At 54.5% G+C, this 22,447-nt stretch overlaps 2 protein-coding genes across 7 annotated transcripts in view; one reads left to right on the top strand and one right to left on the bottom strand.

Annotated features, from left to right (window-relative positions):
- Window positions 1-4,838: 4,838 nt before the first annotated feature.
- Window positions 4,839-6,067, top strand: RPL27A (ribosomal protein L27a). Its single transcript, XM_016191756.2, has 4 exons — window positions 4,839-5,157; window positions 5,306-5,381; window positions 5,523-5,697; window positions 5,904-6,067. The coding sequence occupies exons 1-4, from the start codon at window positions 4,854-4,856 to the stop codon at window positions 6,030-6,032; spliced, it is 684 nt and encodes a 227-aa protein (XP_016047242.2). The 5' UTR covers window positions 4,839-4,853; the 3' UTR covers window positions 6,033-6,067.
- A 1,569-nt stretch (window positions 6,068-7,636) lies between these two features.
- The window catches only part of DENND2B (DENN domain containing 2B), a 221,588-nt gene continuing 206,777 nt past the window's right edge, over window positions 7,637-22,447 (bottom strand). For 5 of the 6 annotated variants that reach the window (XM_060177216.1, XM_007531210.3, XM_060177218.1 and 2 more), the window contains 9 exons: window positions 21,351-21,428; window positions 20,128-20,268; window positions 18,387-18,535; window positions 13,912-14,089; window positions 13,621-13,662; window positions 11,892-12,003; window positions 10,422-10,661; window positions 8,648-8,734; window positions 7,637-8,312 (listed from right to left, as the gene is read on the bottom strand). In XM_060177216.1, coding sequence (XP_060033199.1) covers window positions 8,278-8,312; window positions 8,648-8,734; window positions 10,422-10,661; window positions 11,892-12,003; window positions 13,621-13,662; window positions 13,912-14,089; window positions 18,387-18,535; window positions 20,128-20,268; window positions 21,351-21,428 — 1,062 coding nt within the window. In that variant the 3' untranslated portion in view covers window positions 7,637-8,277. The remainder of the gene's footprint in view (window positions 8,313-8,647; window positions 8,735-10,421; window positions 10,662-11,891; window positions 12,004-13,620; window positions 13,663-13,911; window positions 14,090-18,386; window positions 18,536-20,127; window positions 20,269-21,350; window positions 21,429-22,447) is intronic. The other variant, XM_016191763.2, reaches the window with a different exon arrangement.

The following is a 22,447-nucleotide window of genomic DNA, read 5'->3' as shown; positions in this document are numbered from 1 at the left end:
CTGGGGAATGTTATGCATGTACAAACTATTGTATTTACTGTTGAATGTATAACATTAATTCCCCAATAAAGAAATAAATTTTAAAAAAAATGAAAACGGCTGTGGTCCGGGAGGTGGTGCAGTGGATAAAGTACTGGACTCTCAACCCTGAGGTCCTGAGTTCAATCCCCAGCCGCATATGTACCTGAGTGGTATCTGGCTCTTTCTCTCTCCTTCTACCTTTCTCATGATCAAGTAAACAAATTCTAAATAATAATGATAATAATATAAAGAATGGAAACGGCCGAGCTAACTTAGAGTATATGCTGAGGGCTGAGTGGGGGTGCCTGTGGGGGAGGGCACACATTGCAGAGACCTGTTATTTCTACATGTAGAGATGGAGAGCAAGAAATCACGGCTGAATCATCTTTTTCTTTCTTTCTTTTGCCTCCAGGGTTCCCTCTGGGGCTGGGTGGCTGCACTGGGGTCCATGGCTCCTGGCGGCCTCACTGAGCAGGCTGGACGCTGAGGGCAGGGCGAGACCTGGGCAGCAAAACGCTGGCCGGGCTTCCTCTCTTGCAGACGCGGTCCTCAGGGGAAGCCCAGCGCCCAAGCAGGCGGCACAGAGCCGGAGGAGGCGGTGGCGGGGGTCTGTGCACATCCTGTGGCCCTCCAGCCGCGGGGTTTGCGGGATCTGGGGGCTTGTCTCGGAGCGACAAGGACGAGGCTCACCCTCCCCTCCCGGCTGAAGGGAGCCAGGCGCTGCGCGGAGCCCCTCCTGCCTGCGGAGAGCTGGGTGGGCAGAGCCCGTCAGAGGTGCCAAGACCCGGGGGGAGACAGACGGACGCTCCCCACCTACCTCCATTCACAGACCATCCTCCCGAGGGCAGCTCACGGGCAGCTCGGCTCGTCCCTCGGTCAAGTCCGAGGTCTCCTCTCAAGCCAGCGGCCAGCACCCAAGGGCCTGCGTCTGAGGGGCTGGGGTGAGGCGGCCAGGGTGTTGTGAGGTCAGAGGGAGGGTCAGAGGTGAAGGGGCACCAGGAGGGGCCAAAGGGCAGGTGTTGGGGCCATGTGGAAGCCTGACCCCCGTCCTTGGATGGAGGGCTGACATTGATCCATAGACACTGTTCATTAATTAAAGAAATGAGGAGGAGAAACAAGGAGGGACCATGTGTGAGCCTGACAGAGCTCCGGGAGAACCACCCCTGTCCCTGGATGGAGGGCTGACATTGATCCATAGACACTGTTCATTAATTAAAGAAATGAGGAGGAGAAATAAGGAGGGACTATGTGTGAGCCTGACAGAGCTCCGGGAGAACCACCCCCGTCCCTGGATGGAGGTCTGAGAAGATAACCTCTTGGTGAGCCTCTCTCAACCGAGGTGAGCATAAGGGGGGAAACTCAGACTTGGTTCTTTCCTTCTTGACTCTCAGGCCCACAGATACCCCAGTACTTCCCTCCATTAACCGCAGGCCACATGGCCGCAGATTCACTCATTCAAAGTCACCTTCTGATCACAGAAGAACACACCTTGTCACACACTTCATCACACACCTCAGACCCCAGACAAGAGAAATGCCAAACTATATGGCCTTTTGATATTCATCTTCTCTCTGTCTCACCCTATGGGTTTAACCCCTATGCTTCTCTCAAATACCTCTGGATAATTAAGTCGCTTGCGTCATGGAGAATAACTGTCTTGTATCTCATCAATTCCTGTCATACCAGCCCCCTACCTTAGGGGCAAGCCGACCTCTAAGAAACCTGTGATTTCTGACATATTTCAGTAATAATTCCCTTCATTTGGCTTTCTATTTAACTCAAGTCCACCTGCTAATAAACGAGTTCTGAGCACGCTGGAGGGCTCCCCGGTGTCTTTACTCTAGAAAGAACCGGTCCGTTACCTTTCCCCTGGAGATCACAGCGCCAGATGTTACCTTTCCCCTGGAGATCACCCCGCCAGAGACCCGACATCTGGCGCTGTCCCCTCGCTCACAGGGCCGGGTCCTCTCAGGACCGTAGACCCGGAACGTTCTGGGAAGAAGAACGGAAGCCGAGCCTCAGAGCTCGAGGGAGAAGCAGGATTAGAAGTTAGACGAGGACGGACGGACGGACAGAGAGACAGACAGAGAGAGGGGACGGGCATCCCGGCGCAGGCAGCAGCATGAACGCAGACAGGGAGGTGGACTACGTAGCGGGACTGGACCGTGGTGACTCCGGACCCCACCAGTGAGCGAGAATGACAGACGCGGAAAGGGAGGGAGCAGAGGCAGACGCATGGAGGCGAGGACTGCAGGCAGGATGAGGAGTCAGCGGTGCACCCGGTCCAAGTGCACACACCACCAAGGACCCAGGTTCGAGCCCGCTGCTCCTCACCTGCAGGGGCTCCACCACATGAGTGGCAAAGCAGGTCTGCAGGTGTCTGTCTTTCTCTCCTTCTGTCTCCCTGTCCTCTCTCAATTTCTCTCTGTCCTGTTGAATAAAAAATAGGAAGTTCGGGGCCGGGCGGTGGTGCGGTGGGTTAAGCGCAGGTGGCACAAAGCACAAGGACCCGCGTCAGCATCCCGGTTTGAGCCCCCGGCTCCCCACCTGCAGGAGAGTCGCTGACTCTCGAGAGTCTGAGACAGGCGGTGAAGCAGGTCTGCAGGTGTCTGTCTGTCCCTCTTTGTCTCCCCTCCCCTCTCGGTTTCTCTCTGTCCTATCCGACGACGGCAGGGGCGACAAGTGGGAAGGTGGGCACAGGACAGCCAGCGACAAGCCTGGAGGGAAAGAAAAGCAGAACAAGGCCTCCGGCCGTGGACTTGCCGCGTCGGCACCGAGCCCCGACACAGTCCTGGTGGCAGAAATCAAAACAATAAAATACAGCAGGAATCAAGGGGCGAGGGGGTGTTGCGCTTAAGGACCCGGGTTTGAGCCCCCAACCCCACCTGCCGGGGCGCTTCAGGGCTGCGGCGTCTGTCTGTCTCCCTCCCACACCCTGAGTTCTGGCTCTCTATCCAGTAATGAAGATAATCAACAAAATCTAAAAAGTAGCAGTCGGATCTGGACAGAAGGACATGGCGACAGTGTATTGAGACGATGACCTTCTGGAGCCGTTTCCGGGACCCTGACTCACTACGGAGTGACGGTGCCTGTCTGTCTACCTGTCTCTGGCCATCTGTCCGTCTGCCCGCCCACCTATGTGTGTCTGTCTGTGTTTGGGTCTGTCCGCCTGTGTGTGTGTGTCTGCCCGCCCGCCTGTGTGGGTCTGTCCGCCTGTGTGTGTGTGCGCCTGTTTCTGTGTGTGTCTGTCCGCCAGCCTGTGTGTGTGTCTGTCTCTGTGTGTGTCTGCCCGCCCGCCTGTGTGGGTCTGTCTGCCTGTCTGACTGTTTCTATGTGTGTCTGTCTGCCAGCCTGTGTGTGTCTGTCTGTGTGTGTCTGTCTGCCCGCCTGTGTGTGTCTGCCCACCCACCTGTGTGTCTGTGTGTGTGTCTGTCTGTGTGTGTCTGCCCACCCACCTGTGTGTCTGTCTGCCCGCCTGTCTGTGTGTGTGGGTCTGTCCGCCTGTCTGTGTGTGTGTGTGCCTGTTTCTGTGTGTGTCTGTCCGCCAGCCTGTGTGTGTCTGTCTCTGTGTGGGTCTGTCCGCCTGTCTGTCTGTGTGTCTGTCTCTGTGTCTGCCCGCCCGTGTGGGTCTGTCCGCCTGTCTGTGTGTGTGTCTGTCCGCTAGCCTGTGTGTGGGTCTGTCCGCCTGTCTGTCTGCACCTGTTTCTGTGTGTTTCTGTCGCCAGCCTGTGTGTCTGCCCGCCCGCCTGTGTGTGTGTGTGTCCGCCTGTCTGTCTGTGTGCGCCTGTTTCTGTCGCCAGCCTGTGTGTGTGTCTGCCCGTCCGCCTGTGTCTGTCCGCCCGTGTGTGTGTGTGTGTGTGTGTGTGTGTGTGTGTGTCTGTCCGCTAGCCTGTGTGTGGGTCTGTCCGCCTGTCTGTCTGTGTGCGCCTGTTTCTGTGTGTTTCTGTCGCCCGCCTGTGTGTCTGTCCGCCCGTGTGTGTGTGTGTGTGTGTGTGTGGGTCTGTCCGCCTGTCTGTGTGCGCCTGTTTCTGTGTGTTTCTGTCGCCAGCCTGTGTGTCTGTCCGCCCGTGTGTGTGTGTGTGTCTGTCCGCTAGCCTGTGTGTGGGTCTGTCCGCCTGTCTGTCTGTGTGCGCCTGTTTCTGTGTGTTTCTGTCGCCCGCCTGTGTGTCTGTCCGCCCGCCCGCCTGTGTGTGTGTGTGTCTGTCCGCTAGCCTGTGTGTGGGTCTGTCCGCCTGTCTGTCTGTGTGCGCCTGTTTCTGTGTGTTTCTGTCGCCAGCCTGTGTGTGTGTCTGCCCGCCCGCCTGTGTGTCTGTCTGCCAGCCTGTGTGTGTCTGTGTGTCTGCCCGCCCGCCCGCGAGTGCTCGGAGGCCGAGCGCGGGGAGCCCAGGGTCGCCATGGCCGCCCGCCGCTCCGCCCGGAGACCCGCGGCCTCGAGTCGCGCCGAGAGGGCGCCCGGCCTCCGCCCCGTGCGGAAGCGCACCCTGGGCGGCCAGGCGCAGCGGGCACGGTCGCGGGGCAAACGCGGCGAACCAGCGGCTCCCGGAGGGGCGGGGCGGGGCGGGGCGGGCGGCGGCGGGGCGGGCGGCGGCGTCTGCTGACGGGAGGCCGAGCGGGGCGGAGCCGCGCCGAGCCGCACGCGCCGGGAAGGCAAATCTCGAAAGATCGCGCCGACGACGAGACCTACGACAGGAAGAGGCGGGGCAGACCGCGCGAAACTGGCTAGACGCGGAGGCCCCGCCTTCCTTGCCGGAAGTGACGTTGACACGCCCACACACGCGCGGTAACCTCGCGAGACTGGGCCCCGGCCTCTCTCTTTCCCTCCGGCCGCCGACATGGTAGGTACATCCTTCCGTCCCTCTTCCCCGGGCTGGGCGAGGGCGAGGGCGAGGGCGAGGGCGCCGGGCTCTGCCCCGTCGTGCCCCGGCCCTCCGCCCCCGGGCGCCGGCGGGCTCTGCTGGCCGCGGACCCGAGGTCCCCGGGCGCCCGGGCGGAGGAGCGGGGCCGCGTGGGCTGAGCGGGCGGGTGGCCGGCGGGGCCGCCCAGACCCGGACCCCGACCGCCTCTCTCCGCAGCCATCCAGGCTCAGGAAGACCCGCAAGCTCCGGGGCCACGTGAGCCACGGCCACGGCCGCATCGGTGAGTGTCCGCCGGCCGCCCGACCACAGCAGCCGCGGGAGGGAGGGAGGGAGGCGGGCGGGCGGGCGCTGCCGATGGTGCTGAGGGGGCAGGAGGGGCGGCGCGTGCGAGCGGACACCGGCCGCGTCCTGAGCCCGCGTCCCCGCAGGCAAGCACCGCAAGCACCCGGGAGGCCGCGGCAACGCAGGCGGCATGCACCACCACAGGATCAACTTCGACAAATAGTGAGGCCGCGCGGGCGGGCGGGACGGACAGACGGACGCGGGGGGAGGGGGGACGGACGCGGGCGGGCGGGCGGGCGGGCGCTGACTGACTGACTGACTGACTGACTGACTGACTGACTGACTGACGGCGCCGCCCCGCAGCCACCCCGGCTACTTCGGGAAGGTGGGCATGCGCCATTACCACCTGAAGCGCAACCAGAGCTTCTGCCCGACCGTCAACCTGGACAAGCTGTGGACCCTGGTCAGCGAGCAGACGCGCGTCAACGCGGCCAAGAACCCGGCGGGGGCCGCCCCCATCATCGACGTGGTGCGGTCGGTGAGTCGGGCCCGCCGGCCTTGCTGCGCGCTCCTGGCCCCCGGGTCCCCGTGTCCCCGGCCCTGCCCCATGTCCCCTGGTCCCCGTGTCCCCGGCCCTGCCCCATGTCCCCTGATCTGCCCCATGTCTCCGGCCCTGCCCCATGTCCCCCGGTCCCCGTGTCCCCTGGTCCCGGCCCGCAGGCAGCTGCAGCCTCTCTCTCGCAGGGCTACTACAAGGTCCTGGGCAAGGGCAAGCTCCCCAAGCAGCCGGTCATCGTGAAGGCCAAGTTCTTCAGCAGGAGAGCCGAGGAGAAGATCAAGGGGGTCGGCGGGGCCTGTGTCCTGGTGGCCTGAGGCTGCAGGGAAGGTCCATTAAAGCCGTGACCCGACTGCCTGTGGTGCGAGCGCTTCTTCCCCCACGACGACACCGCCTGCCTGGGTTTGAGCTGCTGTGTGGCAAGCAGAGCATGCCTGTAACTGGCTGACGTGCCGTCTGCAGATTAAGATTTGAATTCACTCGACTTAATTGCCACCGCAACTCCCAGTAGCTGCGTTACTGGGGAGAGCAGTGTGCGTCTGCAGGTGTCTCTCCCTATCTTCCCTTCTCAATTTCTGTCTCTAATACGTTTTTTAAAAGAATTAAAGCCTAAGTCTTCATTTGACAGAAAGTTAGATTACTCAGTTCTTTTTGAATCAAGAGGCATTTGTAGAAATCTCTGCGCAACTCCACTAGTTTCATAGCAGACAGTCATGTACCCCGTTTATTTGGTCTGATTGTACTTTGGGACATCTCAGGAAGACCCATAAAACTCAGTCTACGGAAATCTTTACAGTCACTGATTAATGTTTTTGTACAAGATACAAACCTTAGGAAATCTGATTCTAGTTTTCTGGGCTTTACGACTTGCGAATACTGAGTGTATGTGTTTTTGAAGTACAAAAGCCCTAAAGTGCGAGATTCAGATGGTGTCTCAGTGTTCGACTAGAACAGCTTGGTCTAAGGTGGGAAACTGATGAGAACTTTGGACTTAGGAATGTTTCGGGGTGCAGCAGCTTAAGTGCACACGGCACCAAGTGCAAGGACCCATGTGAGGGTCCTGGTTGGAGCCGGCTCCCCACCTTGCCCTTGATTTCTCCCCTGTTCAGCAGCAATAGTGACTAGGGTGTAACAATGGGCAGCAGCGGATCCAGCAATTACTCTGGAGGGAAGAGGTTTCATAGCTTCCCTCACCAGCTGAGTCCTCCACGAAAGGTCTGCGGGGAGCATTAGAACCCTGGGTAGAAAGCCTGGCAGCTGCTGTCATAGTAGGACTTGCTGCATGCGAGTCTGGGCTCCAAAGGGAGGAGACTGACGGGAAGGAATGCTGTACAGTGGCCTAGGACTATAGACTTGAGCTCTTTATCTGCTTTCCTTGCCAAGTCAGGATCCTCTGTGCTTGTTTTAATAGGTCTTTTCTTTTCTTTAATATTCCCTTTTGTTGCCCTTGTTTTATTGTTGGAAAGGACAGAGAAATGGAGAGGAGGGGGAAAGAAAGACGCCTGCTTCACCATCTGTGAAGCGACTCCCCTGCAGGTGGGCAGCCAGGTGCTCAAACTGGGATCCTTAGGCGGGTCCTTGTGCTTTGCGCCACCTGTGCTTAACCTGCTGTGCTACCGCCTGACTCCCAATAGGTCTTTATTGCACTCACAGGGAGAGATGCCAGCACTGGATGCCTAGGCCGGCTTTAGTTGGACTTGGTTTTGGGTATCGGGATACCCAGTGATACCCTGAGGGGCTTTATGTTGAGTAGAATCAGCTTTTAGCGTTCTTTCCAATACTAAGCACAAGGGCATGAGCAGCTTGGATTTCAGGGGAGGCATACTAAAGTGAGGTCCTTGGTTAAGTACTCTTACTCAGCCCCCTCCTCCGTGGGCTTGTTTTTTAGAGCACTAGATGCTGAAGCCAAGGAACATGGCACTCTGGGCCCAAACTGTACACTGTTTATTGAACACCCGTAGATGGTGGGAGCAGGGATGCCCTGTACCGCATCGTGGCCACCACTGACTGGAAGCTGGGCCTGGAGAGCACTGGCAGAGCTGGGAGTGGGCTTCCTGTGAGTCACTGACCATATCAAGGTGAAAGGAGCAAGAGGCCAGGCCCATGCTGTAAATGGAGAGGTGTGTTTTTTTTTTCCTTTCAGGAGTAGGTCATGAAAACTACTAGGAAAAAAAAAAAACCTCAAGATTTAAAATAATAGTCTGCATAGCAATCCTGGTGTCCAGACTGGCAGCAGGGGCCTCAGGCAAGTAGACCAGGAGTATCAGTGGTTTGGCTGAGACAGTCAACTGCACATAAGTAGCCAGCCAGTCATCAGCACCCAGCAAAACATCCAAGTTCAGACAGGGCAGGAAAGCACCGGCCCCTTGGGAAAACATATTTACCAGATTCTCTTTGCTTGTTACAAAAACATAAGCTTACAGCAGATTATTTACAAACAGTATCCTGGATATGAAGACAGGTGGGCTGGCTTGGAGGGTGAGACAGCCCAGTGGAAAGCTCTTCTCCAGCCTCTAGGTTCTGTAAGGCACTGAGCTCTTTAGGTGGGTAGGTGGAGGGGGCTTAATTCTTCTTGTGGAGGAACTTCATTTTGTTGCCTGTGGACCAGAAAAGGCAGAAGTGAGCGAGTGAGTTTCTCTTGCCGTCGCCCCGATCTTCACAGCTGGGGAAGCTGCCTTGTCATTCTCTGGTTCTGTGGCACAGTGTGCAGAGCTCTGGCAGAGCAGTGGAGGTCCTGTGTCCCCTTAGACTTGGAGTCTGGAGGACAGGAGGCGCGTCTTCTCTTGGTAACCCCCGCACCCTGGAGCACAGCTTGCTCTGTCTACAGCCCTGATACAGACGCCCACTGAGTCTGGCTTAGAGTAGTTTGGGGTATGGCTCCTTTGGATCCTCCCTTTGCTGAACTTGTTTCATGAGTGACAAGGCTACTTACCTAAACCTCGGAGAAATTTATTCATTCCACTTTGTTCAGTGTCTGGGAGTTCTTCTAAATACTGTTCTACTCGTTGCTCAAAGAGACCTGAGTAAGGAGAAAAGGAAAGTCACTAGGTGGGACCACTAGGCACAAGGACCTGCAAGTTACGAGTGTATCGTAGCATCCAGACTGGCTCATCAAAGCCGTCATTAAAGATGCCTCATGGGAGCTGGGCAGCAGCACGGTGGGTTAAGTGCAGGTGGTGCAAAGTGTAAGGATCCCTGTTTGAGGCCCCGCTCCCCACCTGCAGGGGGGTCGCTTCACAAGCTGTGAAGCAGGGCTGCAGGTGTCTGTCTTTCTCTCCCCCCTCCTCTCCATTTCTCTGTCCTATCCCAACAATGATGATATCAATAACTACAGCAATAAAACAAGGGCAACAAAAGGGAAAAAGTACAAAAAAGTTGTTGAGTAATAAAAGATAGCTCACTGGTGCTTTCTGCTAAAAGAAATCCCTCCTATCAACCAAAGATTGACCTGCCAGTGAACTTTCTTGAGCTGCTTTCTATAAAGATGCCATTCACTTCACAGCTAATCCCAAGAGGACATCTTTTCTAGTTCTTTTACACTACCGTGTATACAAGTCTGTGAAACTGAGTAGCTATAGACTGAAGAAGTAAAACCCTAAGGCTAGCAGAAGGAGCCTGATGAAGGTCTCCTTGAGCTCTAGACTGAAGAAATAAAGCCCTAAGGCTAGCAGTAGCATAATAAGGTGGGAGACTGCCACCAACCTGACAGCTATCGGCAGCTCGCTTGACTTAAGGGAACCCAATGGTCGAACCCTCAGACTATCCACTTCATTTCAGTGCTTCTAGAGAGTGGCAGAGGCAGGCAAGGTTGGGCGGCTGCTCTCTGGAGATGAGCCATCTGTTGCCCACAGCTCCAGCCTGCACAGCCTTGTGGGGGCCTTTACTAAATGGAGGCAGAAAAAGGTCCTTTGGGGCTGGAGAGAGCATAATGGCTATGCAAAAAGACTTTCATGCCTGAGGCACCAAACATCACAGGTTCAATCTCCAGCACCACCATATGTCAGAATTGAGCAGCGCTCTGGTTTCTTTATGTGTGTCTTTCCGTATTTCTCTCAAAAACAAATACAATTGGGAGTTGGACAGTAGCGCAGCGGGTTAACCGCAGGTGGCGAAAAGTGCAAGGAGCCCAGTTTGAGTCCCCGGCTCCCCACCAGCAGGGGAGTCGCTTCACAAGTGGTGAAGCAGGTCTGCAGGTGTCTGTCTTTCTCTCCCCCTCTCTGTCTTCCTCTCCTCTCTCCACTTCTCTCTGTCCTATCCAACAATGTCATCAATAACAATAATAGAACAAGGGCTACAAAAGGAAATAAATATTTTTTTAAATAAATACAATTAAGGGCCAGGCAGTGGCACACCTGGTTATGCGCACACATTACAGTGTGCAAGGACCCAGCTTCAAGCCCCTGGTCCCCACCTGCAGGGGGAAAGCTTCACAAGTGATGAAGCAGGGCTTCAGGTATCTGCCTCTCTCCCCTCTCAATTTCCTTCTGTCTATCCAATAATAATATTAATAAAAAAGATTCTTAAGAACATATATATACACACAAAAATACAATTTTAAAAAGTTCCTTTGAAAGTCATCAGAAGAAGAGTATTGTGAGGCCTGGTCCTAGCCAATACCCAAGGGCTTCCACCGCAGAGCCAAGCTATTCAGCCCCACCTGTAGAGGAGGAGAGAGCCTATCATCCCTGACCCCAAACTGGCCTTACCCTTTGCCCGACACTTCCTCAGTTCCCTGTCTTGGATGAAGCCAGCAAACATCTGAGACTCCATAAACACCTCAAGGAAACGGCGGATGCTCTTGGAGGCCACAGACTTTCGGAAGGCTTCTCGCTGAAAAGCCCTCTCCCCCTTCTCACTCTGGGTCAGAAAGAGGGAGTAGTGCCCGACAATCTCCACAAAGAACCGGATGAACACTTCGGACACCAGCCCATTAAGAGTATTACATTCTAGAATAAAAAAAAAGAAGGGAATCTTTGAGGTTCAGGTCAAGAAGCTTCCATCTACTAGTATCCTCTTCCCAACAAAGCCCCAGCCAGGACCTCTTGACTCCCGAAATTATTTCTTGAGCTGATGGGTTTGTGACTAGTTCACAGGCAGGAGGCTGGAATCCGTTCTGAAAATGGGAGTCGGAAAACACTTGCTGTAGGAATGAGAAAGCAGATCAGAGGCCGGAGCACCACTTGCCCCTATCCCTCACCCTCAAGAGATTTCCCTGGCTTCACAGGAAGCTCTACCTCCCTCCTACACAGTCTCCAGGCAAGCTCTGTGAGGGAGGAGTAACGAGTTTCCTGTCTACAAGAAGACTGTTTGCTCTCCCAAAATACCAGAGGTAGAAAAGAATTAGAAGGGGGAGCGGGTGTCAGAGGCACACCTGGTTAAGCCCACATAGCACTAAGCACAAGGATCTGGGCCTGAGGCACCTGCAAGGAGTCACGTCACAAGCAGTGAAGCAGGTCTGCAGGTCTCTCTTTTTTCTTCTCCCCTCTCAATTTCCCTCTGTCCTATTCAATAAAAAACTGGTAAAAATGGCCTCCAGGAGCAGCAGACTCCTAGTGCTGGCACCAACCCCCAGCGATAACCCTGGAGGCAAAAACAAATCAGAAGCAGGTAAGGCGAGCCAGGCCACTCTAGAGATGGCCCTGTGTTACTAATTTTTTTTAAAGATTTTATTGATGAGAAAGATAGGAGGAGAGAGAAAGAACCAGACATCACTCTGGCACATGTGCTGCCGGGGATGGAACTCGGGACCTCACGCTTGAGAGTCCAAAGCTTTACCACCGCACCGCCTCCTGGACCACTCATATTCTTTTTGTAATATTTTATTTATTAGTGAGAAAGGAGGAGAGAGAGAATGAGCATCACTCTGGCACACGTGCTGCCAGTGATTGAACACATGACCTCCTGTCTGAGAGTCTAGCGCCTTACCCACTGCGCCACCTCCTGGACCACTTATCCTTGATTCTCCACGCCACTTCTCTCCCCAGGGGCCCATTCCTGACATTCCTGACTGACGCTGCACTCCAGAGTGGGGCTAAAGGATTCTGACCGCAATGGGCCTGGTGCCCCGCTCCCGCGGTCTCATTGGCCAGAAAGGTCCCACATACAAAAGCAGGACCTCGAGCCTCAGGAAGCAGACACCTGAAACAAGAGGGAGCCTGGGACCAAGCCCCACTCACCATCATCGGAGTCACTGTCAGAGTCCTGGGAGATCAGCTCACTTTTCCTCTCCAGAGCCTGCTCCAGGGCCGCCTGCAGCTTCCTAGGTAACAGTGTGTCCTCATCGTCCATCTAGAGAAAGGAAGCGCACAGGGTGGCCACAGCTGACACTGAGCACTCACTAGGTGCCAGGCCCTGCTCACAGAGGTCAAATATAGACAGCCTCATGGATTTTTCCCTCATACTATGATCAGCCTCCTTTTAAATTAAGAACCTGAGGCACAGGCAAGTTAAGACTTGGGGTCCGAAAAAAAAAAAAAAAAAAAAAAGACTTGGGGTCCGGGTGATGGCGCACCTGGTTAAGCGCACAGAGTACTAAGCACAAGGACCCAGGTTTGAGCCCCCAGTTCCCCACCTGCAGGGGGTCAATTCACAAACGGTGAAGCAGGTCTGCATGTGTCTTTCTCCCTCTCTGTCTCCTCTTCCCATCTCAATCCCCCCCCAAAGGAAAAAAGTTAAGAATCTTGTCCAAGGTTACACAGATAATAACAAAAAATAGTGGTATGGCCCCAAGTTCAATCCCTGACACACATGTGCCAGAGTAATGCTCTGGCTCTCTCTCGTTCCTGCTTTCTCAGCTCTCATAAACAAATCTCAAAAAAAAAGGTGGAGGGGGTCAGGCGGTGGCGCAGTGGGTTAAGTGCATGTGGCGCAAAGTGCAGGGACCGGCATAAGGATCCCGGTTCAAGCCCCCGGCTCCCCACCTGCAGGGGAGTCACTTCACAGGCGGTGAAGCAGGTCTGCAGGTGTCTATCTTTCTCTCCCCCTCTCTGTCTTCCCTTCCTCTCTCCATTTCTCTCTGTCCTATCCAACAGTGAACAACATCAACAATGGCAATAATAATAATAACCACAATGAGGCTACAACAACAAGGGCAACAAAAAGGGGGAAAAATGGCCTCCAGGAGCGGTGGATTCATGGTGCAGGCACCGAGCCCAGCAATAACCCTGGAGGGGAAAAAAAAAATGGTGGAGCCTTGGCTTAGGGGTATCCACTCAGCCTTTTGATGAGGCCTCCCCAATCCCTGCCCTCAGTTCCCAGTGGGAAGTACAGCTGGAGTTGGGGGCTGCGGTCCCAGCCTGTCTCAGCTGTGATGTTAGATGGTCCTGGTCCCTACATCCTGGGTCAGTGTCTGGACGCTTTCTGCCCTGGGGTCGCTGTGCTATGTGTGAGGAGTGTACCATCTCTATACACGCCCGGAATATGAGGCATTGGCTTGTGCTCCTCTGCAGAGGGCCCGGAGGGTTTCCGTGCCTGGCAGTGGCTTTTGGAAGTTGACTATGATTGAAACCTTTATATTCTGTAGCATTCTGTACGTGTAGCCCCAGCAGCATCTCAAGGCAGGCACCATCACCAGCCTGTCCTGCAAGTTTGCTGTTCTCAGACTAGCTCAGAGCTCAGAGAAATTCAAAGGCCAGAAACAGGCAGCTCAGAGGTGGCAGAGGCTGGAGGGCAAGTCTTCAGACACCCACACTGCCTTGCCTTCCATAAGCGGACGACGCCAGCCACAAAGGCAGGACCTGCTGCTATCAGCTCTCCCCACCCGAGTCTAGTCTGAAAGTGGAACACCCCAAGAGATCAAAACCAAGCCCAAAACACCTAGTCATGTGACTGCTGGGTGTTCTGAAGCCTGCAAGAAGCAAGCATTCACCTTCGGGCATGATACACCCTGTAGGTCTCCACGCTTACCTGCCGAATGAATCGATCTGACCCCAGATTCACCATCAGTGCCTGAAGAGGGGAGGGGCAAGTCATTAGCCTTACCGATACAGGGTGTGAATGCCTGCAATGCCAGTCCTGCCTCCACACCTCCCAGGCCCTCAGTGAGAGACGCATCTCCCACGAGAAAGGGTGAGACAAGCGTCGAGAGGTTTAGAGGCCACAGAGAAGATCCCAGCAGCCTCCCCCACCCCTTCACCTGCCTTTCCCTCCTGGGAGTCTGCCCACCACCTTGCCACAGCAGTTTCTCAGCTGACTCACCTCCTCCACAGGCAGATCCTTCAGTTTAGGGAGGGAGCTGGAAAGCAGGCCCACCAGGAAGGGCGTGGGACAGCAGACGATGTCGATCATGGAGGCTGGGAGGACAGGGATGAAGGTGTGCTGCCAGGAGAAGGGGTACAGCAAGGCCACCACCGCGTGGGAGCAGCTGGACAGTGTGCTGGAGACAGACAGACAGACACAGCCCTGAGCCAGGCCCGGCCGCTTCTGAGCAGAGCCCAGAGGCTTGTGCAGGGGAGTCTCCCAGCAGCCTGGGCGGCAGCTCAGCTAACAGAGCACAGGCTTTGCGATGGAGGCCTCAGGTCGGTCCCCAGCACCACATATGGTTAGAGCACATCCCTGGCGTGTGTAGGTCTGTGTGTCTATCTGTATCTGTGTGTCTATCCGTTAAACAACTAAAAAAAAAAACACCCAGGAGACACACAGAAACACACAAAAAAACTACCATTAAGTTTTATTGGGATGCACACACCCCAATCTCCCAGTGCACCGGAAATAATGACGGGGCTTAGGCCTGGGTCTACCCCTACAGCTGGTAAGCCCCCAGATTCTCACTGCTTGAGACCTTGCAGATGTTGACACACCCTCTCTGGTGACTCTACCGAGAGACAGTAGGCCTCACATACTCATCCCGAGTGCATAGGCTGGTCTGGCCTCACTTGAGGTCATTAGCTCAGTTCATGGAGGAGGAAGAACAAGCTCCTTTCCGGCTCAGACTTACTAATGAGAGAGAGCCAGAGCGTCCTGGCACATCTGGTTTCCAGGACAGATCGCAAGGCCTCGTGCTTGCTAGTCCGCTGCTTCGCCCCTGCACCATCACCCAAGGTGCAAGATCAGCCGCAGGAAGGGCCTACGGGAACCATCTCAGCGATTCCACATTTTGTAGTCGAGGCCACTGACAGTTTGGCTGTGAGTAGCAGACTCGGGACACAGCCAGTCTTCCTGGCTCCCAGCTGAGCCTTACTCCTCCGCCCCTCATGGATTCTGTTTTCTCCCTAACCAGGAGAAGCAGACTAAGAAGGAAGCACAGAAGGTGAGGCGGCTAGAGTCAATTAAATACAAGGAAAACCAGGGTAAGCAAAGTGATTTGCTCCCATCTTTCCTTTCAGACTAAAGAAGGCGACTCATCCCTCTGTTGGCCTGGAGGGGGCTCCCAGCTCCTGAGTCCAGAAGCACTAGAGTGGGCTGTTCCAGCAGACCCGCCTAGGAGAGGGGAAGGGCACAGCACCCACGTGCTGTGGGCATTCCACAACACCCGATGAACACAGGACACACTAGGCCTGAACTATCCGCATCTCAAGTCCTCCCCTCAGCACCAAGTTTCAGAGCCTCTAGCTTTTCTTTGTCCTTCTCAGGGGTTGAAGGTAGGTCTGGGTTTCTCCCCAGAGCTCAGTGAGAGCACTTAAGGATTTTTTTTTTCCCTGCTCCCTCACATATACAGAAAAATCCTGTGCTTATTTTGGGGGACAAAGCAGAAAGAGAATTGTTTTTTCCTTTTTTTTTTTTTTTTGCCTCCAGGGTTATTGCTGGGGCTCAGTCTCTGCACCATGAATCCACGACTCCTGGAGGCCATTTTTTCCCCTTTTGTTGCCCTTTATCATTGTTGTGGTTATTATTGTCGTCGTTATTGTTGGATAAGACAGAGAGAAATGGAGAGAGGAGGGGAAGACAGAGAGGAGGGGGAGAGAAAGACAGACACCTGCAGACCTGCTTCACCACCCGTGAAGCGACCTCCCTGCACGTGGGGGAGCTGGGGGCTCGAACCCGGATCCTTATGTCAGTCCTTGTGCTTTGTGCCATGAGCGCTTAACCCGCTGTGCTACCGCCTGACCCCCCTCTCTTTTTTCCTTTTCTGCCCCTTCTATCAGCACCTAGCATTTGGTATAGCACATAGCTGGGGGCTTAATGTCTAAATGACTGAATTAGTCCACTACTATAGAGAGACTACTGCTTCTTGTTTTATTTTTGTTTTTGTTTTTTACCACAGCACTACTCAGCTCTGGCTTACTGTAGTATGGGAGACTGAATCCGGGAGCCTCAGGCATGAGAGTCTCTTTGCATAACCATTATGCTATCTACCCTCACTGTAGGTTTTTTTTTTTTTATAAAGAATTTTATTTATTTATGGGAAAGATAAGATAGAGAGAAAGAACCAGACATCACTCTGGTACATGTGCTGTCAGGGATTGAACTCAGGACCTCATGCTGGAGAATCCAGTGCTTTGTCCACTGTGCCATCTCCCGGACCACACTAAAGATTTATTCCAAGAAAGAGAATCAGAGTATCACTGTGGCATAGGTGGTGCCAGGAATCGAATGTGGAGCCTCAAGCTTGCAAGCAAGTCCTGTTGGACCCACTCCGCCACATCCTTGGCCATATATGGTGGAAATTTTTTTTAACCAAAAACTATACAATGTCTGGCCAAGATCTGGTCTTCCCCGTCCCACATACAGTGCTTGCTATGATCTGATGTTTGTATTTCTCCTGAACATGCTGAAATCTGACTTCCAAGTAAGAGGATATTGGGAGGTAGGCAGGTGCTTTGGAAGGTGTGTAGGCCATACATGGAACTAGTGTTCTCATAAAAGAGACCCCACAGAGGTCCTCTTTACACCATGTGAGGACAGGTCGGGAGAACTGAAACAGGAAATGAGCCTTCACCTGAACACAGTTTTGCTAGTACTCTGATCTGGGACTTCCGGCCTCCAGAATCCAGAGGAAAGTCTCTATGTATAAATTACTGAGACTGTGGTGTCTTCTTACAGCAGCCGGAACAGATTAAGATACTCTTTTAAAATAAACGAAACCCCTAGATACCTGGAAGAGCTTATTAGCTGCTTCCAGAATGTCTTGGCCCAGTGTCATCTCTGCCACCCGTCTCATGGCCACAAGCACATCCGTTTAGCACACGACCCCCCTCTACCTCTCAAGTCACAAAGGCTAGGATCTCCGACTAAGTCTTAGGATTCATGCAGCCTTGTCTACGCCTCCCCAGGCCAGGTCCTTGCCTCACTGCCGTGGCCAGTCTCTGCACATCTTTTTGTTTTTCCTGGTTTGACTGGCCAACCTTCCTGCAACCCCTCTGCCTGGCACCCTAGTGCCACTTTGGGGTGGCGTAGTGGCACACCTGATTGAGCATATGTGTCACCATGCACAAGGACTCAGGTTCAGCCCCCGTCCCCAGCTGCAGGTGGGAAGCTTCACAAGAGGTCAAGCAAGTGCTGCAAGTATGTCTCTCTCTGTGCCTCTCTGTCTCTTTCAATTCATCTCTGTCCTATCAACTGTAGTAACCCTTTATAAAAATATCCTTATCTTGACGGTCTCCCCACATGCCTAGTCCTGGGTCACTTCTCCGGGTGACACCCTGGCTGGTTACTCACTGGATACTCGGCCCTCCTCCTTAATCAAGCTGGTGTCCTGGCCCTCTCTCCACACTGGCTCTTCCCGAGTTCAGCACTTCAAACAGGATCCTACAAAGATGACCTTGCTTCCCCCATCTGGGGAAAATGCAGCCCTCAGTTAGAAATGTCTTTCTTCTCTTACCTTTCTACGTTTTATACATAATTTAGTTTTATTAATATTATCTTATTTCTTGGGAGTCGGGCGGTAGCGCAGCGGGTTAAGCGCACGTGGCATGAAGCGCAAAGACCGCAGAAGGATCCTGGTTCGAGCCCCCTGGCTCCCCACCTGCAGGGGAGTCGCTTCACAGGTGGTGAAGCAGGTCTGCAGGTGTCTGTCTTTCTCTTTCCCCTGTCTTCCCCTCCTCTCTCCATTTCTCTCTGTCCTGTCCCCCCAAAAAACTTATTTTCTTTCATTTTGAGCTGAAGCCTGGTGTGTGCACAATTTTAACACTCTTGGATCACTTTTTTTTTCCTTTTAGTTAATTTATTTTTTATTGTCACCACAGTTATTGCTGGGGCTCGGTGCCAGCTCTATGTATCCAATGCTCCTGGTGGCCATTTTTTCCTTTTTTATTATTATTAATAGGACAAAAAAAATTGAGAGGATGGGGAGATGGAAAGAGGGAAAGATGATAGACACCTGCAGACCTGCTTCACTGCTGGTGAAGTAGACCCCTGCAGGTGGGAGCGGGGCTCAGAGCCGGGCCCTTGTGTGTGGCAGTGTATGTAGTTGGCCGGCTGTGCCCGCCCGCCCGCCCTCTGCCTTGCTGCTTCTGAGTGCAGCTGCACAATCTTGGATGTTGCAAAGTGTCTGTCCCCTCAGGCCCGTTCTCCTTTCAGTTCTCAGTCCCATAACTTGTTGCTTTGAGCACTGTTCCCTCAACCACCGGTTCCACTCGGCCCTTCCATCTGAGTCTGTCCATCTCTCTCCGTCTCTCTCTCACGCACGCGCACTCCACGCCATGCAGTAGGCGGCTCACACGCACAAGCTGCAGCAGTGGGAGAGTGGATATGCCCTCCCTCCCTCCCTCTTCACCTTGTTTTTCTGTCCCTACCTGAGCTTATCTGCCACAAAAATCACGCGCCGCTCCAGCAGCAGCGAGGCAAAGATCCGGATGAGCTGGCGCACACTGAGGCAGGTGAAGAGGCACGCAAAGTCCACGTGCTCCAGCCGCGAGTCCGTGGGCCGCCGCAGCTCTAAGACCTGCAGGACGGTGAGGGTGGGAGAGCGGCCGAGGGCCGGCTCACTCCATGGTGACAGGATGCCGGCTGCCCTCCCAGGAGCCCTCTTCCCCAGAGTGTCACTGCTGCCCCCTTGTGCGACCAGAACCAGCCTCTCCCCACAGGCACAGCTCATTCCCACAACAACTTCAATTCCCAGCTTGTCGGCAGAAGAGCTGTGGCAGTGGGAGGTGCCACTGGAATCAGCCACCTGAGGCTCGGACAGGGAGAGCCAGTTGCCCTTACGTGCGGGGGTGAGGGGGACCACACAGCTTGACCTCGGGCCACCTCCCACCACTCTTCATTCCTGCCCATCTCTCCAGGCAAAGACCTTGGCAGAACCAGTCAACCGACCACTGTCCCTCAAGATCCAGGAAGACCAACGTCTCCCAGGCTGTCTCTCCCCCATCTCTGGAAAAGGCAGTGCCAGCATCCTTATTGTTAACATGTCCCCTCCTTTTCCTGCTAGGAAGAGTTTCCTTCCAGAGGCTATGTTTGTCCTGCCATCCCGGTCTCTATCAGTCTGTCTAATCACTGTGCCAGGGACAGGGAAAACGCAAGGAAGGGCTAGCTATCCATAACTCTGCCAGGAAGCGGGGCTTTCATTATCAGGGCCGGGCCCTGCTCTCTTCCCTCCAAAGGGGTTGCTGTGAGGTCACTCCCAGTGCCAGTGTTATAGCTCCAAGAGTCACCTCCCTGGGGGCAGTCATGAGGGTCAAAACAGCACTACCGCAGCCTACAGAGGACGTGCTGACTCGGGCCACTCCAGAGCAGCCTCCACAGCGGCCGCCTTGACAGCCCTTGGTCCCAAGCATGCTGATAGCGTCAGCTGTGCAGCTTCCTGAGAACTTAGGTGAAATAAAATAAAATAAAACAAGCCTCTCTAATATACAGATAACTTTTTTCAAGGGGCATCTGCCTGGCAGCTATACTGGTTCCCAAGCCCTGCAACTGTCTTCTCCCTTCTAGAACCAAACACTTGTTTCTCACACCTTTTTTCCCTCAGAGAGAACCAAAGCCCTCAGGAGACTCCAAAACCTACATGCCATGCCCTCCCGTTCCTTCCTTCCTTCCTTCCTTCCTCTCTTACCATAGCACTGCTCACTGTATTACAGTGGTGCTGAGGATTGAACCTGGGATGGCCTTGGTGCATAGCTATTGTTCTGCCTCCCTACTTGAATACTGCTTTGACAACCTCTCCCCACTAGATGATGAACTAACTCCACAAGGCCAGAGCTGCGCTTGATTCAGTGTGGCTGGCTGCCTCAAGGCCTGGCGCGCCCCTGTGAGGGTAAGTACTCTGCAGCTATCTGTCCAGTGAGTGGAGGAGGGCGTGAGGAGGCGTGAGGAGGGCAGTGCTGTCCGCAGGCCACGAGAGGCCCCAGGAGTCGCAGAGAGTGGGGCAGTGACTGTAGCTCTGTCGTTCACTTTTCCAGTCTCTATCTTCCGTGTATAAATATGACCATTGAGGGAGGGTCATGCTGCGCACCCCCAGAGGCTGCTGCGACCTTGGGGAGCAATGTCCTGCCCACACCTCAGCCCGCAGTCTGAGCGAAGAGGCAGCACCATTCCTACCTCATTGCCGGCACCTGGCAAGAAGGTCTTCACTCTGATGGTCTTCCCTGGGGCGGGAAAGGGCGACTCCATGAGGCTTCTCATGAAGGGGTAGACCAGAGCCGCAGACACCCCACGCCGGCGCTCCACCTCATCGAGGACCTGTGCCAATGCCGACAGCCCAAGAGGGTGGGTGTCAGGGCACTGCCCTTCCCTACCTCCTGGACAGAAAGGAGGAGCCTGGCATCGGACCATCCTAGACCAAATACTGGGAACTGGGAGGTCTTCACACCACACCTCCCCACCTCTGCCTGCTCACTAGTCCTTGCCTCCGACCTCAAGAGCCAAGGACCTGAGCAAATGAAATGCCATCTGAGGGCTGGCTTCCTCAAGGTGGTCTCTGTCCCTCACACTCTAGCTCTGCCCACAGACCAGGGAGGGATATGACACTAGCAGACACTATGGCACAGAAGCCGGGGAGGGGCAGACAGATTGGGAATGAGGCAGGAGTCAAAAAGCTGGCTTGCACTTGACCACACACACACACACACACACACACACACACACACACACACTAACGTCTAAGCTGACTGCAGTTACACACACACACACACACACGTCTAAGCTGGCTGCAGTTACACACACATACACACACACGTCTAAGCTGGCTGCAGTTACACACACATACACACACACGTCTAAGCTGGCTGCAGTTACACACACATACACACACATCTAAGCTGGCTGCAGTTACACATACATACACACACACACACACGTCTAAGCTGGCTGCAGTTACACATACATACACACACACACACACGTCTAAGCTGGCTGCAGTTACACACACACACACATACATCTAAGCTGGCTGCAGTTACACACACACACACACGTCTAAGCTGGCTGCAGTTACACACACACACACACACGTCTAAGCTGGCTGCAGTTACACACACACACACGTCTAAGCTGGCTGCAGTTACACACACATACACACACACGTCTAAGCTGGCTGCAGTTACACACACATACACACACACGTCTAAGCTGGCTGCAGTTACACACACATACACACACACGTCTAAGCTGGCTGCAATTACACACACATACACACACACACACATACACACACACACACACACACACACACACACACACACACACGTCTAAGCTGGCTGCAGTGACTCGCCTGAGAGCTATTAGCTGAGGGAAGGGGAGGGGATAAGCCAGAACCCTCTTACCTTGGAAAACAAACCGAAGCAGCCTAGGCGGCTGATGACACAGTACACCTCTGGCAGCCGGGGTCCCTTCCCGCTTGGCTGGGCAAGGACCATGAGGAGAGACAGACACAGAGCGCACGGTTACTCCACCTGGCCCCTGTCCTAGGGACTAGGGATTAAGGTCCGCTCTCTGAGCGGAAGGAGATTTCCCAGTCTCTTTTAAGCTTCTACTCAACCACCGTGCCCCTGCCCCCCAGGGAAGAGTGAAGGCTCTCTGGGTGTTCCAGCCTAGGGTGGGCTCCAGGCTCCCGCCAAGCTCTACTCGGGTCCCACTGCTCCTCTCAGGAGGACGCTGACGGGCTGGCAGTGGAGGAAGCAGTTTGGCAGAGGTGGTAGAGTGATTTATGGACTGGTCAGCACTAGGGTGGGACCCTGGAGGACACAATGGCGATGAGAAGGAGCTGGAGCCTTCTCTCCCTCCACCTCACCCTGCTAGGGGGCCTTCTACAAAATACTGCTTTTCTCATTGATCTCCTCCACCCCTGCCTTGATTCATCCTAAAGCGATCTGAAAGGTAAGTAAAGCAAGTTTATCTGTATAGTAGACACTTACTATTCTAAGCCCTATGTTGGTACTTTACAAACAAGCACCCAGGACAAGGCTTACGACCCCATTTGATAGAACTGACATTAAGCTACTAAAATATTAAGCTACTGCCAAGGTCCTGCAGGTAGAAGCCATGGAGTCTGCTTTGGATTCTGCTCTGCTATCTGACCTCTAACACACTCTGTCCTTGTAGGATGGACACGATCAGGGGTGTGCTACAGAGAAGAGGGAGGAGGGAGGAGGGGCCGGAGGGGCAGGGCGAGCAGATGGAGGAGAGGTGCGCTGAGAACTCCCCGGCTCAGACACCCAGACACAGGCTGGGTGAGTCCAGAGAAATCCAGCTCTCTGGCCCGGGACAGGCAGGACTCTGGCTGCCTTTGGGTGCCTGGGCCTGGAGGGGTCGGCGAGGCTATGTGGGCCGGGAGCAGGGCGGCAGGTGCTGGCCCCTCACCCCGGCTGCTAAGCAAATGCAGATGGGGCTATTTCAGTCTCCAAATCTGCTGGCCACGCGT

Source organism: Erinaceus europaeus, chromosome 17 (assembly GCF_950295315.1).
Source record: "Erinaceus europaeus chromosome 17, mEriEur2.1, whole genome shotgun sequence".
Classification (NCBI taxonomy): domain Eukaryota; kingdom Metazoa; phylum Chordata; class Mammalia; order Eulipotyphla; family Erinaceidae; genus Erinaceus; species Erinaceus europaeus.
This window is presented reverse-complemented; position numbering and strand designations above follow the sequence as displayed.

What these genes read in the sequence shown, in the direction of transcription:
- RPL27A (XM_016191756.2), top strand. Translation starts at nt 4,854, where the DNA reads ATGGTAGGTACATCCTTCCGTCCCTCTTCCCCGGGCTGGGCGAGGGCG. An exon ending in AGGATCAACTTCGACAAATA is followed by an intron (nt 5,382 to 5,522) that starts GTGAGGCCGCGC and finishes GCCGCCCCGCAG; the next exon opens with CCACCCCGGCTACTTCGGGA. An exon ending in TCATCGACGTGGTGCGGTCG is followed by an intron (nt 5,698 to 5,903) that starts GTGAGTCGGGCC and finishes TCTCTCTCGCAG; the next exon opens with GGCTACTACAAGGTCCTGGG.